The 23,824-nt window shown below is 45.6% G+C and overlaps 1 protein-coding gene across 1 annotated transcript; it reads left to right on the top strand.

Moving 5' to 3' along the window:
• Positions 1 to 1,066: 1,066 nt before the first annotated feature.
• On the top strand, positions 1,067 to 23,612 carry LOC311271249 (protein NLRC3-like). Its single transcript, XM_084376853.1, has 10 exons — positions 1,067 to 1,265; positions 3,554 to 3,673; positions 4,012 to 4,131; positions 7,287 to 7,522; positions 8,027 to 9,887; positions 10,890 to 11,066; positions 14,044 to 14,217; positions 20,158 to 20,331; positions 20,788 to 20,961; positions 22,081 to 23,612. Exons 1-10 carry the CDS (start codon positions 1,138 to 1,140, stop codon positions 22,088 to 22,090), a joined length of 3,174 nt encoding a protein of 1,057 aa, XP_084232979.1. The 5' UTR covers positions 1,067 to 1,137; the 3' UTR covers positions 22,091 to 23,612.
• Positions 23,613 to 23,824: the final 212 nt, after the last annotated feature.

The following is a 23,824-nucleotide window of genomic DNA, read 5'->3' as shown; positions in this document are numbered from 1 at the left end:
TTAAATGTAAAATGTAATGTAAACGTCAGTGCTTTTTATTCCCACAGACGTCACATTTACATGTCAGGATCTGGTTATTATAGACACAGATTCAATATTTATCATCACAGTAACAGAGTTACATACATTGGCAGCTGTAAACTAATAAAAACATTAGAAAAATACATACGTGGGTTTGGTGCCTACCTGTTTACTAAACATATCAGGAGTAGGCTATGTAACGTTTATAATCATCAGAGAACGTTACAGACGGTGTTTTTGGTTCCTGTCTGTTTCCCAGGTATATTCGTACGTGTGTGAATGTGTAAATGAGCGGCATGAACTTTGTAGAAGGAGCTTTATAAAGTTCACTCCACTGACTTCGACGTACAATTCAGCGCTCAGTGAAGCGTCTATGTATATGTATATCTATGGCTAGTTCCTGCCTCCTCAGCACGAGCTGAACGATAAATCTAACGCAGCAGAGGCGGGACTTAAGGCAGAACAGCCAATCATCAGCCGGTCACACTGAAAGCCGGTGTCATGTTTGAAGCAACAAAAAAAGAAAAAGTGTGGGTGTTGAACCCTCTGACGAGGAAAAGTGTGGGTGTTAAAACACCCACATCCCCCAGGGGTGCGACGCCCCTGCACACACAGATAAACTCACCTGACTTCCTTTTAAGGAGAGGGGAGGAGCAAATGACAGGTACATGAGAACAGTCAGGAATTTTAAGACGAAGAGCAGAAGGAGAGCAGCTGCAGTCTGAGGCAGGGTGAGTGTTAACAACACATTGTGATTATTGACTGTGACTTTACTTACTGTGAGTCAGTTTTCTCCCTGTGGACTGTGGAGGAAAGAAATGTTGGAGTGAACTCAACACTTTGATTCATCTGTGGACACAAAGTCCTGATTGGCTGAATAATCCTCTTTAACCTACAGTAACCCAAGAAAACAAGCACAGGTGTGAAGAAAAGTGAGCAGGTGGACTTCTGGCTGCTTTATTATACTGTATAATGTGTGTGTGAAGGGGAGAGAGAGTGTGTGTTACTTCCCGCTCTCTCCGTCTTGTGTAACTCTTGAACAAACTTGTGTCCTGATTCTTGTGTCCTGAGCTCACAGCTACTGTTTCACCTCTCAGACTGACTTCAGAGCGGAAGATGAGTGTTTGTGTGAAGGAGGAGAAGAACAGAGCAGAGTCTCCAGTATCCAGCTGTCTGTCTGTGAAGAGGGACCGGTCCAAAAGTCCTCCAGACTTCAGTTATGAACCTGAACCATCAGACTCAAAGTAAGACACCTGATACTAACTCATTTATGTGACTTTTTTCTGCTCCCTCTCTCACTGCCGTGCTTTGTTTTGTTGATTTTGTATTTTTATATTGAAAATTCATCTAAAATCCCTACTAAAAAACCAGCTTAGACCAGCTTAGGATGGTTAAGCTGGTCTAAGCTGGTTTGATGGTTTTAGCTAGGTTTTGGTCAGCTGGTCTTAGCTGGTCAGGGTGGTCAGGATGGTGAAGAGTTATAAGTTTCTATTATTCCCCCCAAAGCAAGTAGAATACGCCACCATTTCAGTTTGAATCTTTATTGTCTCCCTTGGGAGAAATTCATTTTGGACAGACAAGACTCCAGGAGCCACAAAATATACAGGTATATACAATCAACACCATAAACAGCACCTGCTCAACATTGAGCAGTGCACCAGTCGACCAGCCGGATCCAGCCTGCCAGCCTGGTGACAGTGAAGCCCAGCCACTCACCAGGTCACACAGAACCCACACCTGCAGCCATCCCCTTCTAGTACTTTTTAATTAATTTCCCCTGGACTCAATTAGCTTTTTAGATATTTATATGAATAATAAAGCACTCGTTTAAATTACTTCTCTGTCTTGTTGTCTTGCCCACTACCCACTGGCTGGTCAATTGCTCGAACTAAAGAACACTTTACAAAAACTTACAGCGAAAGATGAAATGATTGCACACAGTGCCCTACATGAATACAGTAGATAAAATCATTTCCCCATGCCCGATCTGACCACTTGCTACAGCAGCAATGTCACAGTGCACGTTTCAATTCAAACACAACACACTAACTGACTCTCATCCCCCACCCCCAACCCATGCACACATAACTTATTTCCTGCTGAAAAGTGTACATTGAAAACCGTCTGTAGCACCTTTGGTCCTGACTTTTAGGTTAAGGAGACATCACATCGCTCTAGGTCCGGTAGGAGTTGCACCAGGAATTTACTCACAAAAAGGAGTGGGTGTGGTTTAATTTCAACAGGTGACACTTTAATATCAATGCACAACAATAATAACATTGACAGCTTAGCTGTACTTTTATTTACCAAAATAAGGCGCCACAAAAAAAAAAAAAATACAAAATAAGAGTCCGTTGAAGTTGAGCTCTCCAACTCAATGAAGTTCAGTTCTGAAAAAGGGATCCAATTGTGTGAATGTTCTGTATCAATGTCCATTCAAGTACTTCATCCTAAATCTCTACTACCCAGGTAGGTGAAGAGTGTGTGTGTCTTCTCTGCTCTCAGAATGTGTGATTCAGATGATCTGGAGTCTTCGAAGTAGGTTCTGCGGCTGGCCACACCACATCTCCAACTCTCTCTCTTTCTCTCTCTCTCTCAGAATCGCTGGGCTGGGCTCGCCATCTTAATCGTCTCTCTCTCTCCATTTCTCTGACAGTTGATCAGACTAGCACAAAAAAACAACCTACACAGGAAGTGCAAAGTTGTAAGGATCTTCATCTGATTCTGTCTCAGTTTCTTGTGAGATCTCAACATTTTCTCAGCTCTAGGCATGAAATATATTACCAAATTTCAAGGAAACACATACACACACTAAAATGAATTACTATGAATTAGTTTTAACCATAAATGTAACCAATTATTCATGAATTACCATCCACAACAGTATTATTTTTAACAGACACATAACTTATGCATCCTTTTTAACTTACATCATCGATTTGTAGCTAGTTTAATCCACCTCTCTAATATTTAACTCTTTAACATCAGATGAGAGCGCTGAGAGTGTCTAAATGACATATACAGGGCTAGTGACATGATTTTTAATGTGGGTTACACGTCTAAAACTATCAACCAGCCTATTCAACCAGCTTCTACACCATCAACCAGCTAAGACCATCTAAAACCATCAACCAGCTAAAACCACTCAGACCATCTAAAACCATCAACCAGCCTATTGAACCAGCTAAAACCATCAACCAGCCAGTTTTACCAGCTAAAACCATCAACCAGCTTGTTAAACCAGCTAAAACCAGCTAAAACCATCAACCGGCCTAAGCTGATCTAAGATGTTTTTTTTAGTAGGGATGTATTTTCTACCTAAATCTAACAGACTTTTCACGGCTCATGTTCCTCTTACTATCTGTGGCAGCTGTCAGTCTCCTAAAAAGCTGTAATCTGATCTAAGAGGACAAATAGAAACTTTGAACATCAACAGTAGCAGTAGTTTGTGTATTTAGAGCTTCTTAAATGACTTTTCATCAGAGAATTTCTCAAAGATTCATGTGATATCAATACAAACATGTGTTTGCAGAGTTCAGTCCAACAGACAGAGAGCAGAGTCTCCAGTATCCAGCTGTCTGTCTATGAAGAGTGACTGGTCCAAAGATCATCCTCTAGCCTTCAGTAATGAACCTGGACCATCAGACTCAAAGTAAGACACCTGATACTAACTCATTTATGTGACTTTTTTCAGTTCCCTCTCACAATGACATGTTTTGTTCATGTTGTGTTTGTATATTTCAACAGCAATGTATTTGCTAACTAACTTTAACAAACCTTTTGGGACTCATGACAGAGAGATCATTCGTCCCATCTTCCTCTTAGTGCTGTCAGTCACGTAAAAAACTGTAATCTAATCAAAGAGGACAAATAGAAATTGTTAAACTTCTTATTTATGGACAGGAGGAGTTTGCTCCCTCTATGAATTTGTAATTAGACTTTTCCTCAAAGATTCATGTGATATCAATACAAACATGTTGGTGTTTGCAGAGTTCAGTCCAACAGACAGAGAGCAGAGTCTCCAGTATCCAGCTGTCTGTCTATGAAGAGTGACTGGTCCCAAGATCGTCCTGTAAACTTCAGTAATGAACCTGGACCATCAGACTCAGAGTAAGAGACTGTCCTTACTGTTAACTGACCTGATGAAGATGATGCTTTGAGGATGAAGACAAAATGTTCTCTTAAAGAACTTGTTATAAAGGAATAGCTGATGTGACTATCCTGTCTTGACTATTGCCGGTTTGGAGAAATGAAGTTGATCCGTCAGAATCATGAGGAGCCAGTAGCTCAGGTTTAATTAAGCTCTTTATTGACGTTTGTGATTGAAAGCATAAAAGGTGTGTGGTTACTATAAAGGATATAAACAAATAGTGATTACCAAATTCAGGCTGGAAACTTCGACAGAAACTTAATAATTGTAAAAATATATTACTCACTATAAACAAAGTGCTCGTTAGAAAACCACCATGAGTGCATCATAAGTGAGAAACAAACATTAATCATTAAACCAGTAGAGCACCCAGTGAACCAACATCCCAACACCAGCTCCCATAATGTGTACAAACCTGCAGCAAATATCACATCAAGAACACCAATTCATGACATTACTCACATAGATAAGTATGCACACCGTGCTGAGGGACAACAGGACTGGCTGTGTGGGAAAGGATTGACTACATAGGGGGAGACAGGTGTGCTAATTAGGTGCACTGCAGGTTTCACTGGCCCATCCCCCGGAATGTACCATGGCTGTGGGGGAGTGTGATTATCTTTTGTACAGAACTATTCCTGCAGACACTGTTTCAAACTGAGATGATCTTAATCTGGGTTTAATAGCCACAAACTGCTCACGGTATTTCTGGAGAATGTCTCTCTCTTTTCTGTGCAGAGCAGGTAGAGGTACAGGAGGGATAGAGTGAGGGGAGATTGCCCATACATCCATCCATCCATCCATCCATTTTCTTCCGCTTATCCGGGGCTGGGTCGCTGGGGCAGCTGTCTGAGCAGGGACACCCAGATTTCCCTCTCCCCGGACACTTCCTCCAGCTCCTCCGGGAGGATCCCAAGGCGTTCCCAGGCCAGCCGGGTGACATAGTCACTCCAGCGTGTCCTGTGTCTTCCTCGGGGTCTCCTCCCCCCGGTGGGGCATGCCTGGAACACCTCCCGCGAGAGGCGTCCAGGGGGCATCCGATACAGATGCCCGAGCCACCTCAGCTGGCTCCTCTCGATGTGGAGGAGCAGCAGCTCTACTCCGAGCTCCTCCCGTGTGACAGAGCTCCTCACCCTATCTCTAAGAGAGTGCCCCGCCACCCTGCGAAGGAAACTCATTTCGGCTGCTTGTATCCGGGATCTTATTCTTTCGGTCACCACCCAAAGTTCATGACCATAGGTGAGGGTAGGAACGTAGATTGACTGGTAAATCGAGAGCTTCGCCTTTTGGCTCAGCTCTCTCTTCACCACGAGAGACCGATACAACGACCGCATTACTGCGGCTGCTGCACTGATCGGCCTGTCAATCTCGCGCTCCATCCTTCCCTCACTCGTGAGCAAGACCCCAAGATACTTGAACAAGACAACATCGTCTGCGAAAAGCAGGGATGAAATCCTGTGGCTCCCGAACCAGATCCCCTCCGGCCCATGACTGCGTCTAGAAATTCTGTCCATAAAAATAATGAACAGAACCGATGACAAAGGGCAGCCCTGCCGGAGTCCAACATGCACCGGGAACAGGACTGACTTACTGCCGGCAATGTGAACCAGGCTCCTGCTCCGGTTGTACAGGGACCGTACAGCCCTTAGCAGAGGGCCCCCGACCCCGTACTCCCGAAGCACCTCCCACAGAATGCCACGGGGGACACGGTCGAATACCTTCTCCAAGTCCACAAAAAACATGTGGACTGGTTGGGCAAACTCCCATGAACCCTCCAGGACCCTGCGGAGGGTATAGAGCTGGTCCAGTGTTCCACGGCCAGGACGAAAACCGCATTGTTCCTCCTGAATCCGAGGTTCGACTATCGGCTGAATTCTCCTCTCCAGTACCCTGGAATAGACTTTACCAGGGAGGCTGAGAAGTGTGATCCCACGATAGTTGGAACACACCCTCCGGTCTGCCAGTCCAGAGGCACTGTCCCCAACTGCCACGCGATGTTGCAGAGACATGTCAGCCAAGACAGCCCCACAACATCCAGAGACTTGAGGTACTCAGGGCGGATCTCATCCACCCCCGGTGCTTTGCCGCTGAGGAGCTTCCGAACTACCTCAGTGACTTCGGCTTGGGTGATCAATGGATCAAGCTCCGAGTCCCCAGCCTCTGCTTCCTCTATGGAAGGCGTGTCAGTGGGATTGAGGAGATCCTCGAAGTATTCCTTCCACTGCCCGACAATATCCCCAGTCGAGGTCAACAGCTCCCCACCATCACCACCAGTGTTGGTGGAGGGCTGCTTCCCCTTCCTGAGGCGCCTTGATGGACACCCTTATGCCTGAACATGGTGTTTGTTATGGACAAACTGTGACTAGCACAGAAGTCCAACAACACCACTCTGGTTCAGATTGGGGAGGCCGTTCCTCCCAATCACACCCCTCCAGGTAACACTGTCGCTCCTTCGGGCTGTGCCCGGCCGGGTCCCGTGGGCAAAGACCCGGCCACCAGGCGCTCACCTGTGTTTACGTTGCCCGGTGACGCCATTCCGGGCGACATCAACGTCCTTGTTCTTATCTTTTTCATATGGGGCTTTGGAACCGCTCTTAGTCTGACCTGTCACCTAGGACCTTTTTGCCTTGGGAGACCCTACCAGGGGCATTAAGCCCCGGACAACATAGCTCCTAGGATCATTCAGGTGTTCAAACCCCTCCACCACGGTAAGGTGTCGGTTCAAGGAGGAGATTGTCCACTTGTTAAACCATTACGAATGCTGTTGTTCTCTCACACTTACAAAATGCTTAAATGGGTCATCAGATAAACTTTAGTGGCCGTTGATATACCTTGTTGGCCCGCCCAAGTAAAGTCTATGTGTGGGAAACACTATGTCATGTGTACGTGAGTGAGAGGGTGGCAGCCTTTTGATATCGTGTTGGTCTGCAACAAATACGTGAACGTATGGGAAACTTCATCAGTGTGCACCTGTTGTGCATATTGATGAGCTAGTTTGTAGATCGACTTTATTGATAGTCCATATTTATGAAGAAAACAGCAACAAAAAAATGAACCAATATCAGGATAGTCGACTATTTGGGTCCATACATGTTGTACAGAAATGTCTTCACAGAGAGAGGAAGAGGAGGCATGTTTCTGTGGAGGAGCAGCCGTCCTGCTGTGTTTCCTGTCAGGACGTCCTGAAGGATCCAGTCTCTACCAGCTGTGGACACTGGTTCTGCAGACAGTGCATCACATCATACTGGGACCAGTCTGCTTCACCAGGACACTCCTCCTGTCCCCAGTGTGGGGAAAGATCCAGAACAAGAGCTGGACTGCAGACAGCCAGTCTGACCAGCCCTGTACAAAGTAAGACTATATAACTGTCTGCTGATGTCTTCATGTCTGAACACACTACTTGTTGTTTTAATACATTTGTTATGTCACACATTAACCAATCAGAGAGCTGTTTGTTCTCTGTATGCATCGATGGAGATGGAGAAGTGTCAGACAGGAATACTTCACCAGCGACCTCCACTCCCAGGTTTAGCTCCAGAAAGGTGCCCTGATGTCTCTTTCCTGGTGCAGGTGCTGCAGCACCTTTGTGGCTGATTCATATAGGCTCTTTGAATCACTCTCAGTCTGGCTCCTCCTCTGGGGCTAATTAGCTTAGCGAGACAACAGAGCTCCCGACAACAGAGGTCCGAGGATCACAGGGACACACAAACCTCTCCACGACGTTAAGGTGGAAAGAAAGACAAAGAAAACAACAAACATGTTGTGATACTGATGGTTTTTAATCTGTAATGAAAAGACCACTGACTGCTGATTGTCTCATTGTATTTTTTGTCTCCCACTTTTTTCTCTTTTCAGTGAATGTTGGTCTGCAGGAGGTTTTCCATGAACATAAGATCAGTCTGAGGAGGAGATGTGAACGTGTGACTGAAGGAAGTGATGAAACAGGAAGTGGAACCCTCCTTAACAAGATCTACACTGAGCTCTACATCACAGAGGGACAGAGTGAAGAGGTTAATACCCAACATGAGGTGAGGCAGCTGGAGACAGTTTCCAAGAAGAAGACCTTCAGTGAAACTCCAATCAGGTGCTGCGACATCTTTAAAGCCTCACCTGACCAACAGAGACCCATCAGAGTGGTTCTGACCAACGGCGTCGCTGGAGTTGGAAAAACCTTCTCAGTGCTGAAGTTCACTCTGGACTGGGCCGAGGGCTCCGAAAACCAAGATGTCAGTCTGCTGGTTCTGCTCTCGTTCAGGGAGCTGAACCTGATCAGAGATGAGCAGTACAGTCTTCTCAGGCTGCTCCATGTTTTCCATCCAACATTACAGAAGGTGACAGCAGAGAAGCTCGCTGTCTGTAAACTTCTGTTCATCTTTGACGGCCTGGATGAAAGCAGACTTTCACTGGACTTCAAGAACCATGAGGTCGTGTCTGATGTCACACAGAAGTCATCAGTCAGCGTGCTGCTGACAAACCTCATCGAGGGGAAGCTGCTTCCCTCGGCTCTCGTCTGGATAACTTCCCGACCTGCAGCGGCCAATCAGATCCCTCCTTCACGTGTTGACAGGGTAACAGAAGTACGAGGCTTCACTGACGCCCAGAAGGAGGAGTACTTCAGGAGGAGGTTCAGTGATGAAGATCTGTCCAGCAGAGTCATCTCACACATCAAGACCTCCAGGAGCCTCCACATCATGTGTCTGATCCCAGTCTTCTGCTGGATCACTGCTACAGTTCTGGAGCACATGTTGACTACAGACCAGAGAGGAGAGCTGCCCAAGACCCTGACTGACATGTACTCACACTTCCTGCTGGTTCAGACAAAGAGGAAGAAGCAGAAGTACGATGAGGGACATGAGACGAGTCCACAGGAGCTGATGGAGGCTGACGGGGAAGTTCTTCTGAACCTGGGGAGGCTGGCGTTTGAACATCTGGAGACAGGAAACATCATGTTCTACCAAGAAGACCTGGAGCGGTGTGGTCTTAATGTCACAGAGGCCTCGGTGTACTCAGGAGTTTGTACAGAGATCTTCAGAAGAGAGAGTGTGATCTTCCAGAAAACAGTCTACTGCTTTGTTCATCTGAGCGTTCAGGAGTTTCTGGCTGCAGTCTACATGTTCCACTGTTACACCAACAGGAACACAAAGGTACTGAAGGACTTCCTGAGAGGACATGAGGAGGATGATCAGGATGAGGACGAAGAGGATGAAGAGGAGGATTTCCTGACAGGTCAGAGGTATAAAAACAGTGATTCTTCCATGTATGACTTCCTGAAGAGAGCAATGAAGACATCCCTGAGGAGTAAAAATGGTCACCTGGACCTGTTTGTTCGCTTCCTTCATGGACTCTCTCTGAAGTCCAACCAGAGACTCTTAGGAGGTCTGCTGGGTCAGACAGACAACAGTCCAGAAATCATCCAGAGAGCCATCAACAACCTGAAGGAGATGAAAAGTTATGAGATCTCTCCTGACAGAAGCATCAACATCTTCCACTGTCTGACGGAGATGAACGACCACTCAGTCCATCAGGAGATCCAAGAGTTCCTGAAGTCAGAAAACAGATCAGAGAAGAAACTCTCTGAGATCCACTGCTCAGCTCTGGCCTACATGCTGCAGATGTCAGAGGAGGTTCTGGATGAGTTGGACACAGAGAAATACAAAACATCATGGGACGGAAAACAGAGATTGATTCCAGCTGTGAGGAACTGTAGAAAGGCTCGGTAAGTCCAGATGTGATGAACATTAAAAATCCTGGTGAAGCTGAAGCCTTCAGTATTAAAGACAAACACTTTACACACATGCATTATATAAAACCTCAACACGACACATGTTTTCCTCAACAAGTATGAAACCTGCTGATTGAATCAATGATCATCACCAAGCTCAGAGATGAAATGACATGTAGTCGTCTACTTTCCAAAACATTTCCTTCAGCCAGGTGAACTCCACCTGAGACAAATGATCACCCATCTAATGATGATAACTCAATCTTTAGTACTAATTACACTATTGATGCAGTAGAAGACGCTGGATTAATTTAATGGGAGGTGAAAAGCAGACGGAGAATAAAATGCATCAAAGAACAAAATCCACACAAGCACATAACTGAGGTCAACACATACGAGTGCAGTTACAACCTACAGTGAATTTACATAAAGCTTCATGAATATAAATCAACTCAGTCTGACTCGTTTACATTACAGTCATCTGGACACTTTGTCCTGAACATCAGTTTGTGGTTCATGTTGCTCAAGGACACTCAGGGAAGTTCATTTATTGATTTATTTTCTGGATATAAGACTTTTAAAAGCAGTTACAAAGTGCTGTACACACATTAAACAGCAAAACAATGAAAGAGTCACAAGAAAAAGCAAGTTTTACCCGACAATTACAAATATAAATATAAAGACAACAGAATGAATCAAACATGAAGATAAAAACATCCACATCAGGGTTAAACGCAGCTTTATTCAGTGTGTTTTGGGGGCTGATATAAAATGGGGCAGCGATTCAGCCCCTCTGATCTCCTCAGGCAGGGAAAGTCTGGGGCCTCGTGGACAGAAGGAGCTCAGGTTTCAAACTACAAACCTTGTGATCAATGACTGACCAGCTCAGGCTGACCAACTGACCACCTGTGCTTTGTGATGCAACATGTATGAATCTGTTTTTACAATAAAGTCTCACATTTTATTGTTTTAATCATCTTTTATCTGTAATCACAGATTTATCAACTGTGGACTCTCAGAGAGTCACTATGAAGTCGTGGCCTCAGCTCTGAAGTCCAACCCCTCCCATCTGACAGAACTGGACCTGAGTGACAACAAGCTGCTGCAGGATTCAGGAGTGAAGCTTCTCTGTGCTGGACTGGAGAGTCCAAACTGCCGACTGGAGACTCTGAGGTCAGTTCATGTGTTTCTGTGTATCTATAACATTTAAATCATAACGGAAGTTTTACATTTCCTCCAGTTCACTTGTTTTCTGGGTTTGTCTGAGCTCAAATCACAACAACTCAGTTTAAAGTTTGACAGTCTGAACAGTTTGACTCCAGATTATATATTTCTATCACACACACACACACACACACACACACACACACACACACACACACAGCGACAGGTGACACTACATTATTGTTTATTACTGCCTGACGTACAGCATGCACAGATACACAGAGATTTAAATCTCTGAAAAGAAAGTGTTGAATCTTTGAAAAAAGGATGTTGGATGATGTTGAAGTCACGTTGGACAAAAGACACAGCCTCTCTGTTCTGCTTCTCTTCACTACTGCTGCCGCCGACTTCTCTCCGTTTCTTTTTTCACAGAGGCTGTATTCCAAACCGCATACTATACTGCTAGTACTTACTGATTTGGCCAAAACGTAGTATGTAGTATGCAGCATGCAAAAGCAAAATCTGCAGTATGCGAAAAGTTCCCGGATGTCGTACTGATTCGGAAAATATTTCCAGTATGCATCCGACCAGTCTACTCTGCCTACTGTTTCCCACAATGCAATGCGCTGGAGCCGGGATCATGACGTCCTCGTCACGTACTCCGGAGTGGTACAGCATTTATGTTTGTTCACATAACAAAAGTACAGTGCATAGGCTACTTGGCTCAAGTGTACCGCGTCTGCAGCCTGCAGAAAGGGACGGAACTGAAGGTCGATTTGTGATTGGCTGGAATTCAACTGTGGGCGTGGCTAAACGTCACCAGTGATTGGCTGAAATTCGAATGTGGGCATGGCTAAATGTCGCTTGTGATTATTCACGCCAGCCGTCAATCAAATTCAAAAGAAGAAGAAGAAGGAGGTTTCCCTTCGCCGTAAAAGAGAAAGAAGAAGAATAAGAAATAGAAGAGATTTGCTGCTGTTGAAGTGTACTAAGACGACATGTGAAACGTTTTATAAATTCATGAAAATGTCTGGGAAGGGTTTCATATATTGGACATTTTCCGGGGGGCAAAAGAGGACGTTGGTCACCTAGATGTTAACACATTAGCATCCACCAGCTTGTTTACATTTAGGGACTGACCGTGATATAGCCTGCACGTCCAACCGCCGTAATTTCACTAAGATAAAATATATGAACAAAACATAATGTGACACTTTCACATGTCGTCTTGGTACACTTCAACAGCAGCAAATCTCTTCTATTTCTTCTTCTTTCTCTTTTACGCGGTCAGTCCCTAAATGTAAACAAGCTGGTGGATGCTAATGTGCTAACATCTAGGTGACCAACGTCCTCTTTTGTCCCCCGGACATGTCCACTTTTTACATCCTGTCCGGGGCGTCCGGGCGGGTTTTATAAATTCATGAAAATGTCCGGGAAGGGTTTCATTGTTTTTCATGGGACCAATTAACATACTTGACTGGCACTTTGCACAGAATAAAACTCTGGTATTTTGTTGAGTCTCGGATATAAGCCTACCGGTATGGAACGGTGAATGATATACATGAAGAAGAGCAACTTCCGGCTGGGAGTTCCAGTGTGGATGAGCTATGGCAGCGCTCTTGTCCCTGCATACGGGTCATAATAGATCCATAATAAGGGGTCCCTCTCGCTCCGGAGGGGAGGGCTGGCCGGCCATAACCTCCTTCTTCTTCTTTTGAGTTTGCTTCTTTTTTGCATCTTATACATTTGGTGACATTCTGAGGCTTGTCTAGGTGCCTTGTGTATTCTGTATTGCAATGTACCATGCCAATATATTGTGTACAATTATCGTTCAATAAAAAAAAACTTTGAGTTTGATTGACGGCTGGCGTGACCAATCACAAGCGACATTTAGCCATGCCCACATTCAAATTTCAGCCAATCACTGGCGACGTTTAGCTACGCCTACAGTTGAATTCCAGCCAATCACAAATTGACCTTTAGTTCCGTCCCTTTCTGCAGGCTGCAGACGGGTATGCTTCACTTGACTATTGTGACGAAAGCTATAGGTACAATAGAAATCCAGGCTGTTGTACATGTGAAATGAAGTAGCATGCTGAATCCCACATTCAGTATGCAGCATACAGTATATACTAACACAGTAGGCAGTACGGTAGTATGCGGTTTCGAAAACAGCAACAGTTCACTCTGCTCTGCTAGCTTCCGCCCCACAGCCAATCACCAAACAGGAAGTGTCATGATTCATACACAACCAATCACATACAATAAAGTTAAACAACATAGGTTGTACTCTGTTTATGCCACATGTTAGCCAGCTACACTGCAAACAACCTACTTAAAGTGGCAGTATGAAGTTCATATTAAATGAACCATGTTAATAACATCAAAACACATTTATTCAGATCAAAACTTACATGAACCTCTTAATATCCAAGAAAACTTGTAATTTAAATATTTGGGGATAATTAAATGACCCAGGGCGACAGTAAGAGAGTTGATTTTTGAGTCTCGTTCCCAACCCGTCAAATACTGACGCTTTGGGATGGCGTCCGACCCGACCTGCAATCCCAAAGCGTCAGTATTTGACGAGTTGGAACGAGACTCAGAATTCAACTATCTTAATAACTGGAGCTTTAAATAGCAGAATCAAATGTTACATCAGTTTCTGTGGGTTTTAATTTGGCTGCACAACATGAGTTTGTATAGATGGAGCCTCTGGTGGAGCTGCAGAGTTTAAGAGGTGACATCACTACGTCTTTATTGAAGCAGCAGCACGTTGTCATTAATATTAATGAGAGCTCTGTTTCACTTTGTGTATGTGACAGTGTTGAACCTGCATCCTGTTGGGTTCAGGTGTTTGGAGCTTCATTTTCTAAACGTCTACATTCTGAACCTTCTTTAGCTCTGAACAGATTATTAAACACTGAATGATTTCAAGCAGGAACATTAAAGTATTTTAAACTTACAGCATTTATTCTTTATTCAGATTGGAGAACTGCAGTTTGTCAGAGATCAGCTGTGCTTCTCTGGCCTCAGCTCTGAAGTCCAACACCTCCCATCTGAGAGAGCTGGACCTGAGTGTCAATGAGCTGCAGGATTCAGGAGTGAAGCTTCTCTCTGCTGGACTGGAGAGTCCAAACTGTCGACTGGAGACTCTGAGGTCAGTTCATGTGTTTCTGTGTATCTATAAAATGTAATTAATTTACATTTTTTGCTCTCTCTCTCTTGCTCGACCACACACTCTCTACACACAGCACACACGTGTGGTTGTTCATCACAACAAGGAAACTAGCTTTTCTTGAGAAAGGCTGCAGGCAGCGAGACAGAAGACTGCTGAGAAGGTAGAAAGTGAAATGTTACTTCAGAGCGTGGAGGACGAGATGACTCTGGCTGTTCCCACTGACCAATCAGTGGTCTGCAGTGTGTTAACTCCACCTTTTAGCATGGGATCAGTGTGCATCAGTGAAGCTAAACGTGTTCATAGCTGTTTCAGACAGCCAAAGGTGGAGCCAAGAGCTGCTGGAGGCTCAACAATGGTTTAAATATGGAGGTAACTTCTCACATGTTCTCTCCTGGAAGACATTGGTAGTGTTTCACTCAGTTCATATTTCAAAGTGACAGAAATAGTTGTGTGACAAATGAAAAAAGAGCTGAGAGAGAAGTTCAAACCTGGGCTCTATCTCACCTGCACTCAGCTCACCAATCACAGAGTGAGGAAGGTGTTAATTGTAGCATGTATAAATGTACAGTTTTGATGATAGTTATTAATATTAGGCTAGACCCACAGAAGATGTTAGCTCGGCTCAGGGAGGAAATGGAGTAATGGAAACAACACACAGAGACGGGGTAATTGCGTAGAAAATAGGTACCATGTATTAGAAAATAGGGAAGCAGAAGGGAGGGGGGTTGTGTCTGGGAAGTGTGTGGTGCAAAGGGTGCTGGCTGACTCCAGGGAGCCTCCTACCCCACCCGGCAGGAGCAGAGTGAACTGCGGGGGAATCGCTGATCACTATTCAGTTAAGACTCTTGGGTAGCTCGCCATCACAATCATCACATGATCATCATCATCATCTCCATGCCACCTGGCCAGTTCGGTGCAGACGGCGCGATCAAAACCCCCCAGAACCCCGCAGCGGACCCAGCGGCGGTCGGCTCCTGCAGCACGAAACAACGCGTGTGGCTGGACCGGAAGAGGCCGGAAGTTACGGCGGCTTCCGTTTACTAATACTTGGCCGTGATTGGCAGTGACCTGTCACGTGATCGGTGACGTTGCAAGAGTTCAGGTAATACCGCAATATTAAGGAAGAGGGAAAACAAAAAAGACTGCTTCCTGCACCCGGGTTACACCCTCCCCCCTTTAAACCATGCACGTCCTGGTGCATGCTACAGAACAAAAACATGAGGCACAGGGTGAGCATCTGCTGCAGGTGTGGGACTCAAGGCATTTGCTAACCCCTGAAAAAGGGACTGAAAAACAGAAACAAGCGGAGTGCCTAAGGCAGAATATTGGAGTCGCTCAGGCGGCTGTCAATGACGAGTGGAATATCTTAAAGTGGCAGCTTCGGACTGTACACTACCCCTGTCATCAACAACGCTTTGATCAGTGGTCAACTCAACTTGTGGAGTGCATGTCTCACCTTGGTCACTCCGAGGGTCATGATTCTCATGAGGCTCATCTGGTTGGATTACATCAACAGCCACAGGTAAGTTTCCTTCCACAGGTACATTTCCTTCAACAGGCAGGATTCCTTTAACAGGTAAGCTTTCCTCCACAGGTCCACAGGATAGCTCCACTTCAGCTGCTGAAGAAGCCTCTTCCACTGCATGTAGGTGAGGAGTTGAAGAGTCAGAGGTAACAGGAGCAGCAGGTAGCAGAGGACAAGCGGAATCTGAACTGCTTGGAGATGAAGCAGGGGCATCGCTGGCAGAATCTGCTACACATTAAACTGCAGGTAGGTGGACTACACTGAATCGAGCAGGCTGACAGACAGGCAAAGACAGGAGATCAGTTTCTTCACCCACCAGGCCTTCAAGGACATCTGTGTCAGTTTGTGGTTGACTGCAGGTTCGAGGTCGGTGGACCGGAACAGGAACTGATGCCTCATCCTCAACACTAGCCGAGAGAAAACCACACGGCAGGAGGAGATCCCTGTGGAGAGTCCGAGTAGCTCTGTTCATGTCATTTTCTGGACAGGCGTATCAACTGGGAGATCCCCGGCACGCTTGACAACAACATAAACATCACGCTCCCACTTGTCTTCGAGCTTGTGTTTTCCACGAAGTTTCACGTTGCGCACCAACACTCTATCCCCCTCCTCCAGGGCAGATGGTATCACACGCTTGTCAAAGCGGGCCTTGTTCCTCTCCATGGACCGCACAGAGTTCTATGATCAGGTCGTCGAGAAAAACAAGCACTTCCTTCAAGTTCAAATCGCCCATGCATCTTTCCATCAGACGTTGGAATGTGCTGGGAGCATTCGTAACACCTTGCGGCATCCTGTTAACTCCCAGAATCCGAGGGGTGTCACAAAGGCTGTCTTGGGCTTGTCTACTTCACTCATTTCGATTTGATAGTATCCAGATTTTAAATCCAATACGCTGAACCATCGAGAACCTGTCAACGCTGAAAACGACTCCTCCAGGTTGGGAAGTGCGTAAGCGTCCTTGATGGTCTGGAGATTCAGTTTTCTGTAGTCGATACAAAGACGAACATCATTGTTCTTCTTCCGGACAACAACGATAGGCGAGGAGAATGGCGATTCCGACTCCCGAATCACCCCAGTGTCAAGCAGGTCTCGCAGATGATTTTGGACCGATTCGATGTCATGGCGGTGGATTGGTCGAGCACGGTGTTTAAATGGAGTCTCATCGTGGAGTTTTATGGAATGCCTCACCTTGTCAGTGCATCCGAAGTCCAGGCTGTGATGTGAGAAAACATCAGGAAGCTCGTTGAGTTTGTGTGAGACGTGAATTTTCCATTCTTCCGGAATGGGGGAGTCTCCAAACTCATAATCCAAGGTGGCTCTGGAATGGTTCCCTGATGTGGGGGGCCGAGACTCAGCGTGGTGTGACAGGATACACAGAGATGGTCCAATATCAGCGATGACACTACTGGGGGGGACAAAAACATCTTGCTCAGATGCATTACGCAGAACAACAGGAACAGATCTCAGTGGCTGATCTTGAAGCGTTATCAGACAGTTCACCACACAAAGGCCACCAGGCAGGGGGGTTGTGGGATGTTCAATGATTGCACTCTGGTTGACAACTGGTGTTGGGACCTCGGCTGTTCCATCCACAACAACGGTTTGGCCAGCAGGGATCAGTACAGGAAGTTGACTGGCTAGTCTGATAACTCCTTCGGGGCCATGCTGGTGACGAATCTGCAACCGCTTCAACACTGCACGATATCCAGGTAAGGTGGGCATAAAGTCATTGGGCATACTTGAATACTGTGTATACAACACTTCAAGGGTATTCATACTGATCAACTCAGGGGACTGGAAGTCCGGTCGAACATCAGGGACGACAAGAGCAAGGGTGGAAACAGTATACTCCGTGCCCAGGAAGCTTGATGGAAATGTTATGGCAGTTTCGACGTACCCAAGGTATGGAACAGCTTGACCGGCTGCACCTTCCACCTGGAGAAGATCATGGAGGGGTTGGACTGGTTGATCCAAGAAGTGCAGATTGTAGTATGAGACTGGGATGGTAGTTACTTGTGATCCGGTGTCCAGGAGACCTTGACACTCTTGGCCAGCAATGTTCACAACCGCAGTGCACCTTGAGCCCACTAGTCCTTCAGGCAGGTGCAACATGTCGGGAGAAAACCTGTTCAGCTCTGCACACTCCACAATTTCCTTATTCATGGGACATTGTTGGTCCTCAATGGTGACTGTTCGCCCCTTAACAGGAACCACTGTTAGTTTAAATGCTGAGTCGAATCAGGAGAACGTCGCCATCTCTGCTGTCTTTCTGCAAACTCTTTTCTTTTCCTCGTGACAAGAGCTGGGTTCGGGGGATTGTCGCACTGGAGTTTGATGTGACCGTCTTCACCACAATGGAAACAGTAGCCAGGCTTTGGTCCAGAAGGCTGGCTGCGAGCAGGTAGCATAGCATTTGACTTACCAGCCCTTGGACCTCCACCTGATCCACCGCCATTAGTGGCTCTTGAAACAGCAGGCTTCGTTGGACTTGCCTGCGCAGCAGTTAAGGTGGCAAGCTGTCGCTGGATCTCAGCCAGCTGCTTTGTGAGTTGCTGCGTGATTGTGGTAAGTGCAGCACACACACCTTTCTCGTCACTGTCGGTGACGACATACTGGGCTTGGGCGCTGGCTTTTGGCTTGCTGGGGCCCAGATGCTGCCTCATCCTCAGCGCTTTAGCAGCTTCGCCGTCTTCCTCAGTGCGGAGCCAGAGCAGCAGTTCTGAGAAGGAAGGTGGGTTCAATTTCCGTTGCTTGAGTTGCAGCTGAGCGATGAGTCGTTCCAGCAGCCTCTGCAAAACTGACTGAGGAGATGCTTACTAACCTCAGCTTCCAGGATCCCTCCTCGTTTCACAACCATGTTCAGTGCAACTTGAAGTCTTTGAAGGTACATAGACGGTTTCTCTCAAGTATTTTGAAATGTGTCAATGAATTTTGCATAAAGTTCATCTCCGTCTTGCACTGTTCCATACGCAGAATCCAGTGTTTGCAGGTAGATGGCTGGTGGTGTGTCAGGTCGCAGGTGCTTGATCATATCAGCAGCAGGGGGCAGCAGACTTTCAAAAATTCTTCTTGAGCGGTGGAGATCAGAAACTGAAGGATCCTGCAACAGCAAATCCACACCGGAACGCCATGTATCATAGTCTGTCTCATTCTGTGGCCGTGGCACTTTGCCAGAGAATGATCTGAGTCTCTGTGCTGAGTGGTGAGAGCCATTACCTTCACTCTTGACGATGAGCTCAACAACATAACGCTGCACTTCTGGAGGATTGGTCTCATGAGCGGCCATAGTGGGTGTAGCTGATCCAGGTCTGGCCTGCGTTACAACTGAACAGTGGGCTCCTCCTTCTGCTGGGAAATGTGATGGTGGGCACAGTGAAGGCTGCAGCTGGTGGTGCTGCCGAAGACACAAAGCATGAAGCATCCTGTGGTGGTGGCTTCCCTTAATTTCCCCGTGGCCCTTCCGCCGAGGTCAGGACAGGCTGCAGCTTGGTGACAGAGTGACCAATTTTAGACATTGCACTGTTCAGAACCTCCGCAAAATCCCTACCGGTGAGTTTCGCGAGGGTTTGCAACTCTACAAGATAAGACTTTGTTGTGGCGTTTCCTACCTGCGCGGCACAAACCGTCGACAGATCCAAGATTTCATATGCTACTTTTGGATTACTCGTGTAGTGCCAATATGGTAAAAGGTTTTGCAACGCACGCACCGCAGCACCCGAACTGTATTCAACAATGAGTGTTTTATCAAATCAGAAGAGCCTGGTTCATCAATTGCTACCATTTTAGAAATGGACCCATATTGTTTCAGATAATCAATGACTTCTTCATCAGTTTCAGTATTTGTCATGCCTTCAACCATAACTTCATTAGGTACCTTAATCCCATGTTTATCAAAAATATCCATGACGTATTGTTCTTACTGTACAACAAAAAAATAAATGTGTGTGTTCTAATACCTTACCAAATCCTCCTGGCTAGCTCGCCAAATTATGTAGCATGTATAAATGTACAGTTCTGATAATAGTTATTATTATTATTATTATTATTATTAATATTAGGCTAGAGAGACCGGAAGTTACGGCGGCTTCCGTTTACTAATACTTGGCCGTGATTGGCAGTGACCTGTCACGTGATCGGCGACGTTGTGAGAGTTCAGGTAATACCGCGATATTAAGGAAGAAGGAAAACAAAAAAGACTGCTTCCTGCACCCGGGTTACATAATGTTTGTTTGTCACCTTTGTAAAGGGGTTGTGGGTTCAGGTGTTTGGAGCTTCATTTTCTAAATGTCTACATTCTGAACCTTCTTCAGCTCTGAACAGATTATTAAACACTGAATGATTTCAAGCAGGAACATTAAAGTCTTTTAAACTTACAGCATTTATTCTTTATTCAGATTGAGTCTCTGCAGGTTGTCAGAGATCAGCTGTGCTTCTCTGGCCTCAGCTCTGAAGTCCAACCCCTCCCATCTGAGACAGCTGGACCTGAGTCACAACAAGCTGCAGGATTCAGGAGTGAAGCTTCTCTCTGCTGGACTGGAGAGTCCAAACTGTCGACTGGAGGCTCTGAGGTCAGACACCATTTTTTACTTCTGTGCTCAGATTAATATGATGTGAAAGTTGTGTTGACACTAAACTGCAGACATCAGGCTGATATTATACTGATCCACACTGAGTATCTTAATGCTAAAGTCTGTTTTCTTCTTCTGTGGTTTAGTCCATTGACTGTGGCAGAGCAATGTTGAGCTGCACATTTAAAACCTTCATATAACAACATGAATAATTCACTCTGAACATCCTCAACTATTGATTTTCATCTTAGATTACAAGTCATGTTTTTTAAAATGTATTTTAAAGTGATGAGAAAAATACATACTACAATGAAAAGTTAAATAATCTCTATTTTAACTATCAGACAATAACATATTTTCAGAATTGTCTTTTTACAACATTTTAATGAAGCTTTGTGACGTTTATACTGACTGAATATTTAAACTGTGAAGCTTCATCATTTATTCTTTATTCAGATTGTGGGGCTGCAGGTTGTCAGAGATCAGCTGTGCTCCTCTGGCCTCAGCTCTGAAGTCCAACCCCTCCCATCTGAGAGAGCTGGAGCTGAGTAACAACGACCTGCAGGATCCAGACGTGAAGCTGCTGTCTGAACTTGTGGAGAGTCCAAACTGTCGACTGGAGACTCTGAGGTCAGTAGAGAGTTGGAGTCAGTCCATGCTGGTTTCAGCAGTATTGTAATAAACAGTCAGTATCAAAATAAAGATCCAGCATTTCCTGCTTTCCTCAGTGAAGCTGAGAGGAGAACGGTGACAGGCTTCAGGATTGGACAGAAAGAGATAGAGGGGGAACAGTCAGCCAATCAGATGAGCCAGAAGCTTGTTGTGTTCATGTCTACAGGAAGTAAAGCTGGATCACAGCTGACAGCATCACAGGATGTGTAGAGACAGCGGTCCTCATCCATCAAACTGTTGTAGCATCAAATCTTTGTTCTCTCATTTTAACACTGAACAACTGATCAGTCCATCTGTGTCACAGCTCTCAGGTCTACGGTGGCCCTGAAGGTCAAATCACAACAACATCCCACAAAACATCAAACTGTCACCAGAGACTCTGGTTCTGTCCAATAACAAACAAGAACGCCGTCCCACCTTTTCCATAATCTGAAGTGTGGTTGTGTTTTGACCTTCAGGGCCACCGTACAGATCGGTCTGACTGAAGCCTGCAAATCACTGACTCTTATTTCAGAGAACCACGGTTACATTTAGTAACCATGTGGTCTCCTCACAGACCAGAACCTCTGCTGAAGTCCAGTAACCACAGCTGGTGTTGACTGTTCAGTCTTTGTATGAACATGTAGGAGCTTTAACATCAAATATTTATCTGTCCATCTGTCTTTAGTTTTATCCAGATGTTTTTACAACAGACTCCATATTTACATATTTGTAATATTTAAGGCAGATGAAATATTCAGGTGTGACTGAGACTCTGGTTTCTAACAGCAGTGAATCATCATCAAAGTGTTTCTGCAGTGATGATGCGTTCAGGGACTCTGAGCAGTTTATTTCACTGTGTACTTGAGTGAAACCTGCAGAGTAAACACACTTGATGTGTCTGCAGGTCTGTGAGCTTCACTCCAACACGTTAACATGAGAGCTGAAAGGAAGCTGGCTACGCTACACAGCCGCTCCACTTGTGGTCTGAACAGGACTGAAGTCCTGCTGGTCTTTATATCACTGACTGACAGCTGATGGAGGGAGTCTCTGTCAACACTCATGTATCACTTCTGCTGTCTCTCTGCTTCTCATCAGCTGGAAGTGATGAAAGGTGGAGGTGTTGAGAGGATCAGCTGTGTCCTGATGGTCCAGAGAGGTTGAAGCAGCACCATCAGCTGGTGGGTGGAGAGGCTCTGACTGGGCGGAGAGGAGAGCTTCATCCAGCAGTGACTGACAGACCAATCACAACACGTGGAGATGATGTCAGTGCTGCAGTGTGACCTGCTCTGAGATCAGCTCCACTGTCCAGTCCAGCATCATCCCTGTGTTCCTCTGGATGTGACAGAGTGTCATCAGTGTATCTGGACCACTCTGCTGCTGCTCTGTCCTTCTACACCGTCTCTGCAGACACACTGACACTCCTCCACTCTTTCTGCTCCACGCTCGGACACCTCCTCCACCTGGACCTGGAACCTGGACCTGGACCAGAGTCTGGATTCAGGTTTTCTGTTCTTGATTCACTCAGATACCCTGAACACAAAGTGACTCTGCAGTGTCAGCAGAGTTCAGATCCCTACACACCTGCCATACACCATCAGCAAGTAACAGGACATTAAACCTAGTCCTGACAGTGATTAAGAATATAAGAGCTCTGCTGTTAGTGTTTTGTATTTATAATCAGATGTGTTATGATTGTTGTCATGACTAAAAACTATGTGCATATATCAGCGTCGCCTAAAAGGCCAAAATCCAGTATTGTTGATCCGTTGTGTAAATGTACAGTCATTTAAAGTTTACACAGGTTAAACTAGTGTGAACTAGTGTAAAGTCTGTGGCTCTCTGTTTCTCTTTGTTTCTCACCTGCTCACTGTTGAAGGACACAACTGTTGTTCATCTTCACTTCATCCTGAATCTTGGAGGTTGATGTCAGAGTGCTGAAGTCTGCACTTTAAGGATCTTTCTCATCACTGCTGGATCATATTTCTGTGTACTTGTTCTTTTTTCCTGCCTTTCTTATACTAAGTGTCTCGGTCCTGTCGTTTCTGAGTCATTATGTGTGTTTTATAGGTGTTTTCTGCTCTTGTGTTGTCTTTGACCCGTTCTCCAGTGTTCTGGTTTCCCTCCTTCAGGTGTTTTTCCGTTCCTTTCCCTCACCTGTCCTTTCCCCGCCTCACTCCACCTGCAGCTCATCCCCTCATTAGTGTGTGTGTATATAGTCTTTGTGCTCCTCTTGTCTTTGTCAGATGGTCCGTTTCCTCCCGTGTTTCACCTGAGCCTGTTTCCTCCAGTGTCTCCCCGTTTCTCCCTGTGGTGTGTTTTCTGCTTTTTGTTCCCGCTGTTATTTTCCTGCTTTATTCCTCGTGTTTTTCCTGAGTTGTACTTTTGCTTTTTTCTTAGTTTCTACTTTGTATTTTTGGAATTTCCTCTTCTTGGTTTTTTGGGGTTCTCTGGTTTTTGGATTGTTCAGCTTTGGTTTAATGACGCTTGCTTTTGTTCCTTATCCTCCCTGCCTCCCTTGTGTTTCTGTGTTTGGGTCCTCACCTTTTCTCAAACTGTGACACTAAGGCTGTGTCCAAATTCAGGGGCTGCAGCCTTCAGTGGCCTAGCCTTCGCGGTCCACGAGGGCCGGGTCCTTCGGACAGGTCTTTGAAAGCCTCGTCCACCGTTGTTAAATGGGACGGTCTAGCCTTCGGAGTATTTCCTGGTTGCCTCACCAGATGTTCCCGCCCTTACCCTTACGTCACGATTGTGAATGAAGAGATGCATTAAAGTCTGTTTTGGTTCAAATCTATCAAACGTGTACATTTATTTGTGTGTGTACAAAAATTAACGACAAAAT

The sequence above is a fragment of the Pagrus pagrus genome (genome assembly GCF_965226575.1).
Source record: "Pagrus pagrus genome assembly, chromosome: 16".
Taxonomy (NCBI): Eukaryota; Metazoa; Chordata; class Actinopteri; order Spariformes; family Sparidae; genus Pagrus; species Pagrus pagrus.
This window is presented reverse-complemented; position numbering and strand designations above follow the sequence as displayed.

Excerpts from the sequence above, each read along its gene's own strand:
- LOC311271249 (XM_084376853.1), top strand. The coding sequence starts at position 1,138 with ATGAGTGTTTGTGTGAAGGAGGAGAAGAACAGAGCAGAGTCTCCAGTA. Across the intron at positions 4,132-7,286 it reads CCTGGACCATCAGACTCAGA|AGAGAGGAAGAGGAGGCATG; the intron begins GTAAGAGACTGT and ends ATGTCTTCACAG. Across the intron at positions 11,067-14,043 it reads TGCCGACTGGAGACTCTGAG|ATTGGAGAACTGCAGTTTGT; the intron begins GTCAGTTCATGT and ends TTCTTTATTCAG.